We start from the raw sequence: 12,570 nt of genomic DNA on the forward strand, positions 1-12,570 counted from the left end.
AAGCACAAAAAAAATCCATAACTTTTAAAACCTACTTACCTTTTAGCAGGTGCCCAACTAGTGCAAAGTTAAAGTTTGAGTTGAAATTGAGGCCAACAAAATGGTCCATTTGTTTACAATGCCATTCCTCTAGTGGATTACGGATTTCCATAAAAACCTCTTCTGGACTCTGAAAGAGAACATTAGATTAGTAAGCATGCATGAATGTTGCTCCATATCAGGTGTGGCTGTGTGTGTGTTATAATATATATATATGTATGTATGTACACAGTACTGACCAAAAGTTTGGACACACCTTCTCATTCAGAGTTTTCTTTATTTTCATGACTATGAAAATTGTAGATTCACACTGAAGGCATCAAATCTATGAATTAACACATGTGGAATTATATACATAACAAAAAAGTGTGAAACAACTGAAAATATGTAATATTCTAGGTTTGCTTTGATCACTGCTTTGCACACTCTTGGCATTCTCTTGTTGAGCTTCAAGAGGTAGTCACCTGAAATGGTTTTCACTTCAGAGGTGTGCTGGTGGAGGTGTGATGGTGCTTTGCTGGTGACACTGTTGGGGATTTATTCAAAATTGAAGGCATACTGAACCAGCATGTCTACCACAGCATCTTGCAGGGGCATGCTATTCCATCCAGTTTGCGTTTAGTTGGACCATCATTTACAGTGATCCCCCGACTTATGATGGCCCAGACATATGATCATTTCAACATATGATGGCCTCTCAGAGCCCATCGTATGTTGAAGGCAGCATCGACATATGATGCTGCTGTGTGTCGGGGCCATCGTACAAACAGCTATCTGACAGCGCTGACAACTTCACTAACTGACAGATAGTTGTTTAATGCCCCGTGTGCCCCGTTCGGCCTCCTGTTACTCACATGCTGTCCTGCTAACTCACGTAGGCTTCCACTGTGAGCTCCGTGTAAGCCCCGCCCCCCAGTGCAGCCATAGCCAATAGCCTGCAGCATCTTGCTGCAGGCATCCAATGAGCTGCTCCCCTTCCTTTCCTATAGAGCTGTAGTCGGCAGGATCGTAATGGAGGACATTCTGTCCCCCCTGAAGGTATTTAAAGAACTGTACAGTACTGTATGCGATGTCACACATCACATACAATACATATACACACAATACACCCCATACAATGTTTCCCTATCAGTGTGCCTCCAGCTGTTGCAAAACTATAACTCCCAGCATGCCCAGACAGTCAATGGCTGTACATGCATGCTGCGAGTTGTAGTTGTGCAACAGCTGGAGGCACCCTGGTTTGTTAAACACTCCCCATACACTCCACATACAATGGTCATCCCAGAACCAATTGGCAGTTTCCCATAGAGATATGTATTCAACATACAATGGTTCCAAGGCCCCAGAACCAATTACTATTTTTACATAGACATACATACTCGACATATGATGCTTTCAACATATGATGGTTCTCCTGGAACCAATTAATATCATATGTTGAGGGACCACTGTATTTTTCAACAGGACAATGATCCCAAACACACCTCCAGGCTGTGTAAGGGCTATTTGCCCAAGAAGGAGAGTGATGGGGTGCTGCGCCAGATGACCTGGCCTCCACAGTCACTGGACCTGAACCCAATCGAGATGGTTTGGGGTGAGCTGGACCGCAGAGGGAAGGCAAAAAGGGCCAACAAGTGCTAAGCATCTCTGGGAACTCCTTCAAGACTGTTGGAAGACCATTTCAGGTGACTACCTCTTGAAGCTCATCAAGAGAATGAGTGTGCAAAGCAGTAATCAAAGCAAAAGGTGGCTAGAACCTAGAATGACATTTTCACACTTTTTTGTTATGTATATAATTCCACATGCGTTAATTCATAGTTTTGATGCCTTCAGTGTGAATCTACAATTTTCATAGTCATAAAATAAAGAAAACTATGAATGAGAAGGTGTTTCCAAACTTTTGGTCTGTACTGCATGTGTATATATATATATATATATATATATATATATATATATATATATATATGTATATATATATATATTAGTAAATTTAAGTAGCCGTATTAGTCCAGTGATGCAGAATCAAAAAATGTTGCAGTATCTTGTAATACCTTTTTTAATTGGACTAACAGCATTTTGTAGAGAAGCTTTCGGGATTCCTCCCTTTATAAAGTCTAAAGCAAATCTAAGCTCACAAGCAGACGACACAGGTTACATCTCACAAATATGCAGGGGTTAAGACAACAGATGTGGAGAATTCACACTAAGATAGGACATACATTGTCTAGCTATAGGAACATAGACTTTATAGATCAAGCATGCCTAAAAAGCACTTGCTATGGCTATGCTTACATGACTGTTTTGATTTAGTGTGTGACAGGAATGTACATGTCAAGTGTGCAAACAGAGTTGCTTTGGACCTGTTCTGTCCAGCACATGTCAGCATACAGAAGCAAACAACTAAATACATACATTTATGTATATGTTATTAAACCCCTTAGGGGACTTTTGGCCTTAACCCCTTAACGACCAGTTTTTTTTTCTTCCATTTTTGCACTTTCATTTTTTCCTCCTTACCTTTAAAAAATGATAACTCTTTCAATTTTGCATCTAAAAATCCATGATGGTTTATTTTTGGTGCCACCAATTCTACTTTGTAATGACATCAGTCATTTTACCCAAAAATCTACGACTTAACTGAAAAAATAAATCATTGTGCGACAAAATTGAAGAAAAAACAAAATTTTTTAAATTTTGGGGGCTTCCGTTTCTAGGCAGTAAATTTTTTGGTAAAAACGACACCTTCTCTTTATTCTGTAGGTCCATACGATTAAAATGATACCCTACTTATATAGGTTTGATTTTGTCTTACTTCTGGAAAAAATCATAACTACATGCAGGAAAATGTATACGTTTAAAATTGTCCTATTCTGACCCCTATAACTTTTTTATTTTTCTGCGTATGGGGCGGTATGAGGGCTCATTTCTTGCATCGAGATCTTAAGTTTTTAGCTGTATTGATCAGACTTTTTGATCGCTTTTTATATATTTTTTCATGATATACAAAGTGACCAAAAACACACTATTTTGGACTTTGGAATTTTTTGCACGTACGCCATTAACCGTGCGGTTTAATTAACAATATATTTTTTATAATTCGGACATTTCCACACGTGGCGATACCACATGTGTATTTTTATTTACACTGGTTTTTTTTTTTATAGGAAAAGGGGGGTGATTCTAACTTTTATTAGGGAAGGGGTTAAATGATCTTTGTTCACTTTTTTTTCTCCACTTTTTGTTTTTCAATGTTATAGCTCCCATAGAGACCGATAACACTGCACACACTGATCTTTTACATTGATCAATGGTTCCTCATAGGAAACCAGTGATCGATGATTCTGCCGCTTGACTGCTCATGCCTGGATCTCAGGGACTGAGCAGTCATTCGGCAATCGGACACCAGGAGGCAGGGGTAAGGGGACCCTCCTCGTGTCCTACATCTGTTTGGGATGCCGCGATTTCACCGAGTTAGCCGACGGTAGTTTAGCTTCACTTTAGATGCCGCGATAAACTTTGAACGCTGGTTAAATAGCACACGGCCGCGCTATTAGCCACGGGTCCCGGCCGTATTTAAGAGGCCAGGCCCAACCTGCTATGACGCGACGCCACACTGTGACCCCGCGTTATAGAAAGGGAGCGGACTCCGGGCATACAGGTTCGCCCCGTGTCCTTAAGGGGTTAACCCCTTAACGACGCAGGACGTAAATGTACGTCATGGTGAACTGGTACTCAACGCACCAGGACGTACATTTACATCCTATGCATAACCGCGAGCATTGGAGCGATACTCGCGTCATGCACGGCAGGTCCCGGCTGCTGATAGCAGCCCGGGACCCACCCGTAATGGCGGACATCCGCGATCGAGCGGGTGCCCACCATTAACCCCTCAGATGCAGTGATCAATATAGATCACGGCATCTGCAGCATCGCGGTACTTTGAATGGATGATCGGATCGCCCGCGGCGATCCGATCATCCAGCATGGCAGCCGGAGGTCCCCTCACCTGCCTCCGCTGCCTTTCACGGGTCTTCTGCTCTGGTCTGCGATCGAGCAGACCAGATCAGAAGATGAACGATAACACTGATCAGAGCCATGTCCTATGTATAGCACTGAACAGTATTATGGGGACTATTAACCCCTTAAGGACCGGAGGTTTTTCCGTTTTTGCATTTTCGTTTTTTGCTCCTTGCCTTTAAAAAATCATAACTCTTTCAAATTTACACCTAAAAATCCATATGATGGCTTATTTTTTGCGCCACCAATTCTACTTTGTAATGACGTCAGTCATTTTGCCCAAAAATCTATGGTGAAGCGGGAAAAAAAATCATTGTGCGACAAAATTGAAAAAAAAAACGCTGTTTTGTAACTTTTGGGGGCTTCCGTTTCTACGTAGTACATTTTTCGGTAAAAATGACACCTGATATGTATTCTGTAGGTCCATACGATTAAAATGATACCCTACTTATATAGGTTTGATTTTGTCGGACTTCTGGAAAAAATCATAACTACATGCAGGAAAATTAATACGTTTAAAATTGTCATCTTCTGACCCCTATAACTTTTTTATTTTTCCGTGTATGGGGCGGTATGAGGGCTCATTTTTTGCGCCGTGATCTGAAGTTTTTAACGGTACCATTTTTGCATTGATAGGACTTATTGATCACTTTTTATTCATTTTTAAATGATATAAAAAGTGACCAAAAATGCACTATTTTGGACTTTGGAATTTTTTTGCGCGCACGCCATTGACCGAGCGGTTTAATTAATGATATATTTTTATAATTCGGACATTTCCGCACGCGGTGATACCACATATGTTTATTTTTATTTTTATTTACACTGTGTTTTTTTTTTTATTGGAAAAGGGGGGTGATTCAAACTTTTAATAGGGGAGGAGTTAAATGATCTTTATTCACTTTTTTTTTTCACTTTTTTTTTGCAGTGTTATAGGTCCCATAGGGACCTATAACACTGCACACACTGATCTTCTATGTTGATCACTGGTTTCTCATAAGAAACCAGTGATCAACGATTCTGCCGGATGACTGCTCATGCCTGGATCTCAGGCACTGAGCAGTCATTCGGCGATCGGACAGCGAGGAGGCAGGAAGGGGCCCTCCCGCTGTCCTGTCAGCTGTTCGGGATGCCGCGATTTCACCGCGGCTATCCCGAACAGCCCACTGAGCTAGCCGGGATGCTTTCGGTTTCACTTTAGACGCGGCGTTCAACTTTGAACGCCGCGTCTAAAGGGTTAATAGCGCGCGGCACAGCGATCAATGCCGCGCGCTATTAGCCACGGGTCCCGGCCGTTGTTAGAGGCCGGGCCCGACCCGCTATGACGCGGGGCCACGCCGTGGCCCCGCGTTATAGATCGGGAGTGGACACATGACGTTCCAGTACGTCATGTGTCCTTAAGGGGTTAAAGTGTAAAAATAAAAAAAAAAGTTAAAAAAAAAAGTAAAAAAAAATTTGAAAAACCCCCCTCCCCCAATAAAAACGTAAATTGTCCCATTTTCCCTATTTCACCCCCAAAAAGTGTAAAAAAAAATATTTTATATACATATTTGGTATCGCCACGTGCGTAAATATCCCAAATATTAAAATAAAATGTTAATGATACCGTACGGTGAACGGCGTGAACGTAAAAAAAAAAATTCCAATATAGCTGCATTTTTATTACATTTTATTCCAAAACATCTTTATAAAAAAAGTATTAAAAGTTTTATATAAGCAAATATGGTATCAATAAAAAGTAAAGATCAGGGTGCAAAAAATTAGCCCTCATACCGCCGCATATACGGAATAATGAAAAAGTTATAGGTCTTCAAAATTGGGGGATTCTAAACGTACTAATTTGGTTAAACAGTTTGCGATTTTTTTTTAAGCGCAACAGTAATAGAAAAGTATGTTATCACGGGTATCATTTTAATCGTATTGACCAAAAGAATAAAGAACACGTCATTTTTATCGTAGACTGTACGGTGTGAAAACGAAACCTTCCAAAATTTCCAATATTGCGGTTTTCTTTTTAACTTCCCCACACAAATAATATTTTTTTGGTTGCGCCATACATTTTATGGTAAAGTGAGTGATGGCATTACAACGGAAAACTGGTCGAGCAAAAAACAAGCCTTCATACTAGTCTGTGGATGAAAATATAAGAGTTATGATTTTTTGAAGGCGAGGAGGAAAAAACGAAAACGTAAAAATAAAATATAGTCTGAGTCCTTAAGGCCCAAATGGGCTGAGTCCTTAAGGAGTTAAAGGGGTAATTCCAGGAAAAAACATTTTTTTTAATTTTAAATCAACTGGCTCCAGAAAGTTACACAGATTTGTAAATTACTTCTATTAAAAAATCTTAATCCTTCCCATAATTATCAGCTGCTGAAGTTGAGTTGTTCTTTTCTGTCTGGCAACAGTGCTCTCTGCTGGTCTCGGGAATTGCACAGAGTAGAAAAGGTTTGCTATGGGGATTTGCTTCTACTCTGGACAGTTCCGGAGACAGGTGTCATCAGAGAGCACTTAGACAGAAAAGAACTCAACTTCAGAAGCTCATAAGTACTGGAAGGATTAAGATTGTCATCAGAGAGCACAGGTGTCATCTGGAGCCAGGTGATATAATTTATATACATATTAGTTTTTTCCTGATAACCCCTTTAACCCCTTAAGGACCCAGCCATTTTACACCTTAGGACCCGGCCATTTTTTGCACATCTGACCACTGTCACTTTAAACATTAATAACTCTGGAATGCTTTTAGTTATCATTCTGATTCCGAGATTGTTTTTTCGTGACATATTCTACTTTAACTTAGTGATAAAATTTTTTGGTAACTTGCATCCTTTCTTGGTGAAAAATCCCAAAATTTGATGAAAAATTTGAAAATTTTGCATTTTTCTAACTTTGAAGCTCTCTGCTTGTAATGAAAATGGATATTCCAAATACATTTTATTTTATTCACATATACAATATGTCTACTTTATATTTGCATCATAAAATTGACGAGTTTTTACTTTTGGAAGACATCAGAGGGCTTCAAAGTTCAGCAGCAATTTTCCAATTTTTCACAAAATTTCCAAAATCACAATTTTTCAGGGACCAGTTCAGGTTTGAAGTGGATTTGAAGGGCCTTCATATTAGAAATACCCCATTATAAAAACTGCACCCCCCAAAGTATTCAAAATGACATTCAGTCAGCATTTTAACCCTTTAGGTGTTTCACAGGAATAGCAGCAAAGTGAAGGAGAAAATTCACAATCTTCATTTTTTACACTCGCATGTTCTTGTAGACCCAATTTTTGAATTTTTACAAGGGGTAAAAGGAGAAAATGTATACTTATATTTGTAGCCCAATTTCTCTCGAATAAGCACATACCTCATATGTCCATGAAAAGTGTTCGGCGGGCACAGTAGAGGGCTCAGAAGGGAAGGAGCGACAAGGGAATTTTGGAGCGTACGTTTTTCTGAAATGGTTTTTGGGGGGCATGTTGCATTTAGGAAGCCCCTATGGTGCCAGAACAGGAAAAAAAAAACCACATGGCATACCATTTTGGAACCTATACCCCTTGAGGAACGTAACAAGGAATAAAGTGAGCCTTAATACCCCACAGGTGTGTCACGACTTTTGCATATGTAAAAAAATGTTTAAAAAATTTCAATAAAATGTGTGTTTCCGCCCAAATTTCACATTTTTGCAAGGGTTAATAGCAGAAAATACCGCCCAAAATTTGTAACCCCATCTCTTCTGAGTATGGAGGTACCGCATAAGTTGACATGAAGTGCACTATGGGCATATTTGGCTTTTTGAGAGCAAATTTTGCTCGGGGGCATGTCACATTTAGGAAGCCCCTATGGTGCCAGGACAGCAAAAAATACCCACATGCCATACCATTTTGGAAACTAGACCCCTTGAGGAACGTAACAAGGAATAAAGTGAGCCTTAATACCCCACAGGGGTTTCACGACTTTTGCATACGTAAAAAAAATAAAAAATTTCACTAAAATGTGTGTTTCCCCCCCAAATTTCACATTTTTGCAAGGGTTAATAGCAAAAAATACCCCCCAAAATTTGTAACCCCATCTCTTCCGAGTATGGAGGTACCCCATAAGTTGACCTGAAGCGCACTACGGGCGAACTACAATGCTCAGAAGAGAAGGAGTCATATTTGGCTTTTTCAGAGCAAATTTTGCTCGGGGGCATCTCGCATTTAGGAAGCCCCTATGGTGCCAGAACAGCAAAATAACCCCCACATGGCAAACCATTTTGGAAACTAGACCCCTTGAGGAACGTAACAAGGGGTACAGTGAGCATTTACCCCCCACTGGTGTCTGTCAGATCTTTGGAACAGTGGGCTGTACAAAATTTTTAATTTGCGCAGCCCACTGTTTCAAAGATCTGTCAGACACCAGTGGGGTGTAAATTCTCACTGCACCCCTCATTACATTCCGTGAGGGGTGTAGTTTCCGAAATGGGGTCACATGTGTTTTTTTTTTTTTTTGCGTTTGTCAAAACCGCGGTAACAACAGGCAACCCAGTGCAAATGTACATGGTGCACTCTCCCTTCTGAGCTTTGTTGTGCGCCCCCAGAGCACTTTGCGCCCACATATGGGGTATCTCCGTAGTCGGGAGAAGTTGCATTACAAATTTTGGGGGGGCTTTTTTTTCCCTTTTACCTCTGGTCAAAATCAAAAGTATAGGGCAACTCCAGCATGTTAGTGTAAAAAAATTATTTTTTTACACTAACATGCTGGTGTAGACCCCAACTTTACCTTTTCATAAGGGGTGAAAGGAGAAAAAGCCCCCCAAAATTTGTAAGGCAATTTCTCCCGAGTACGGCGATACCCCATATGTAGCCCTAAACTGTTGCCTTGAAATACAACAGGGCTCCGAAGTGAGAGCGCCATGCGCATTTGAGGCCTGAATTAGGGATTTGCATAGGGGTGGACATAGGGGTATTCTACGCCAGTGATTCCCAAACAGGGTGCCTCCAGCTGTTGCAAAACTCCCAGCATGCTTGGACAGTCAACGCCTGTCCGGCAATACTGGGAGTTGTTGTTTTGCAACAGCTGAGGCTCCATTTTGAAAACAGTGGCGTACCAGACGTTTTTCATTTTTATTGGGGAGGGGGGCTGTGTAGGGGTATGTGTATGTGTAGTGTTTTTTACTTTTTATTTTATTTTGTGTTAGTGTAGTGTAGTTTTTTTTAGGGTACAGTCACACGGGCGGGGGGGGGGGGGGGGTTACAGCGATTTTCCCGCTGCGAGTTTGAGCTGCTGCGCAAAATTTGCTGCATCGCAAATTTGCAGCCTGATACTCACTGTAAGCCCCCTGCCCATGTGAATGTACCCTGTACATTCACAAGGGGGGGACCTCCAGCTGTTGCAAAACTACAACTTCCAGCATGCACAGTCTATCAGTGCATGCTGGTAGTTATAGTTTTGCAACAGCTGGAGGCACACGGGTTGGGAAACACTGAGTTAGGAAACAGACAATGTTTCCCAACCAGTGTGCCTCCAGTTGTTGCAAAACCACAACTCCCAAACATTCTCAGGCATGCTGGGAGTAGTAGTTCGGCAACATCTTTAGAGCCAGATGTTGCCGAACTACAACTCCCAGCATGCTTGGAGTTGTAGTTTGCAACATCTGGAGGACTACAGTTTGCAGACCACTAATACAGTGGTTCCCAAACCTTCCAGATGTTGCAAAACTACAACTCCCAGTATGCCAAAACTGTCCAGGCATGCTGGGAGTTGTAGTTCTGCAACATCTGAAGGGCCAGATGTTACAGAACTACAACTCCCAGCATGCCTGGACAGTAAGGGCATGCTGAGAATGTGTAGTTTTGCAACATCTGGAAGGGCACAGTGGTCTCCAAACTGTGGACCTCCAGATGTTGCAAAACTGCAACTCCCAGCATGCCCAGATGCCAAGGGCTGTCTGGGCATGCTGGGAGTTGTAGTATATAGGGTCCCAATACAGCAATGCATGTCGCTTTACGGCGACGTGCATTGTTGTAAAGGGCCCGACCGCGGCTGAAGATCTACTCACCTGTCGCCGCAGCCGCCATCTTCCTCGCCGGGATCCGGGTCTTCAGGGATGAGGTAAGTACCGGGGCCGGTCCCCAGCACTCCCCCGTCCCCCGCCATGTCCTCCGATCTTCCTCCCGTCCTCTCCGGACATCCAGGGGCCGGGCAGGACGGGAGGAAGTAACCCCCCCCCCCCCCCCCTGCGATTGGTCGGTTAACTAACCGAAGAATCGCAGGGGATCGGAGGAGGTGGCAGGATTGCCACCTCGCTCCTATGCTTTAGCATGGTCCTGGCTGTCTGTGACAGCCGGGATCATGCGAAATTACCGGACGGTCGGGTCCCAGAGATTTCCCTTGCGGGCGATTTCCCTTGCGATTTGCGGCAATCGCCGACATGGGGGGCCTACATGGCCCCCCTCGGCGTTTGCCCTGGATGCCTGCTGAAGGATTTCAGCAGGGATCCGCTTCCGATCTCCGCCGGGTGAGCGGCGGAGACCAGGAAAAGACATGACGTATGCATACGTCATGGGTGCTTAAGACCCAGGGTGTGATGACTTATGCATACGTCATGGGTCCTGAAGAGGTTAAGGACCCAGCTACTTTTCATTTTTGCATTTTTGTTTTTTTCCTCCTTACAATCTAAAAATCATAACGCTTTCAATTTTGCAGCTACAGACCCATATGAGGGCATCAACAATTGTACTTTGTATTGACATTACTTATTTTATAACAATCTGCTGCAAAACAAAAAAAAAAAAACGTATTTGTGGGGTGAGAAAAAAAAAAACTTTTGGTGGCTTCCGTTTCTACGCAGTGCACTTTTCAGAAAGAAATGACACCTTATCTTTATTCTGTAGGTCCATATGGTTACAAGGATACCCAATTTATGTGAGTTTTATTTTATTTTACTAATACATTTTTTTTAAACTACAATCACCAAAATTAGTATGTTTAAAACTGTCATCTTCTGACCCCTTTAACTTTTTTATTTTTCCACATACATGGCTATATGATGGCTAACGTTTTGCGCCGAGGTCTATAGTTTTTATCGGTACATTTTTTGTTTTAATGGGACTTTTTGATCACCTTTTGCACAATTTTGGACCTTCATGTTTTTTTTACGTGTATGCCATCAACCATGCGGTTTAGCTAACCTTGTAATTGAATAGTTCGGACATTTATGCACGCGGCGGTACCACATATGATTATTATTTTTTTTTTTTACCTTATTTAATTTAAAAAATGGGAAATGGGGGGGCGATTCAAACTTTTATTAAGGGAGGGGCTTATTCGCTTGAAACTTTTTTTTGCCCCCATAAGGGGCTATACCATGCAATGTTTTGAATGCATACACTGTTCAATGCTACGCTATAGCATTGCATTGATCAGTTTTATCGGTGCTCTGCTGCTCCAGCCTGCATGGTTGGCTGGGAGCAGCAGAGGATCGATCGGATGGCGAGGAGGCAGGTAAGCGTCCTCCCGCACTCCTCTCAGCTGATCGGGACATCGTGATTTCATCGTGATGTCCCAATCAGCTCCGCTGAGCTGCCGTGATGCTTTCACTTTCATTTTAGATGCCGCAATAAACTTTGATCAAGCCGTCTAAATGGTTAATGCCAGGCATCGGCCCCATGGGTGATGCTCGGCATTAACCCTGGATCCTGGCTGCTGATAGCAGTCAGGACCCACCATGTTTGAAGCGTTCTCTGCTCGCGAGAACGCTTTAAATGCCAGTAACGGGAACAGGTACGCCTTGCGTCTTTAAGTACCAGGACACAAAGGCGCAGCTGTACGCCCTGGATCCATAAGAGGTCAATGAGGCCTGTCAGTTGTTTTGACTGCAAGAAACAGAACAGAATGTCATAATGCAGATGTGAGCATGCCCACAATCAATAATGGTTTAATACAGTGTTTTCCAGTCAAGGCTTCTCCACCTGTTGCAAAACTACTTCTGCAACAGCTGTGGGCACCCTTGTTGGGAAACACTGGTTTAATACAAGACAATATTGTTAGTGGGAACTGAGGGGGTTTCTAAAATTTAAAGCATAAAGCAATGTGAGTCTTCCTAACCAGTCCCCAGTACAGTTGTACTCAACCAACTTCACTTACCTTGTCATTAAATACTCGAAGGCTATCTAACGTGTGCAAGTTTTGTTCCAGAAGAGCCGTACCCGCTGAATACAAATTCACTTCATCCAATTGTAGTACTGCCATAGCCACCCAGAAAAGAGCTTTGTGCATAGGGGAATCCTAGGATGACATTGAGAAGTCAGTATCTGAACTTCTGAGAGAAAGGGGACTTTACAACTGTGAATGCCAGCCTACAAAAATAAACTAATTATAGAGGCTACTTAGTAAAACATGTGTGGATGTGAGGTGCTCCATATTTTTAGGCACCAAATAATTCATTCTGGTTACTGCTTCTAATAAATGGAGGTGTTATATAACACAGAACAAAAATAAATATATATTAACTATAGGAACAACTGTGAAATCAGAGAA

At 42.2% G+C, this 12,570-nt stretch overlaps 2 protein-coding genes across 8 annotated transcripts in view; one reads left to right on the forward strand and one right to left on the reverse strand.

The window, feature by feature from the left end:
- The window catches only part of NF1 (neurofibromin 1), a 241,565-nt gene that overhangs the window by 38,659 nt on the left and 190,336 nt on the right, over window positions 1-12,570 (reverse strand). For all 7 annotated transcript variants that reach the window (XR_008888649.1, XM_056556350.1, XM_056556349.1 and 4 more), the window contains 2 exons: window positions 12,178-12,318; window positions 40-169 (listed from right to left, as the gene is read on the reverse strand). Coding sequence is in view for 6 of the 7 variants with exons in the window: in XM_056556350.1 (XP_056412325.1) it covers window positions 40-169; window positions 12,178-12,318 (271 nt within the window). In the remaining variant the exon portion in view is untranslated. The remainder of the gene's footprint in view (window positions 1-39; window positions 170-12,177; window positions 12,319-12,570) is intronic.
- Window positions 1,060-12,570, forward strand: part of OMG (oligodendrocyte myelin glycoprotein) — a 73,838-nt gene continuing 62,327 nt past the window's right edge. Inside the window, exon 1 of the mRNA XM_056556360.1 lies at window positions 1,060-1,077. The gene's annotated coding sequence lies outside the window, so the exon portion shown is untranslated. The remainder of the gene's footprint in view (window positions 1,078-12,570) is intronic.

This window comes from Hyla sarda, chromosome 2 (genome assembly GCF_029499605.1).
Source record: "Hyla sarda isolate aHylSar1 chromosome 2, aHylSar1.hap1, whole genome shotgun sequence".
Lineage (NCBI taxonomy): Eukaryota > Metazoa > Chordata > Amphibia > Anura > Hylidae > Hyla > Hyla sarda.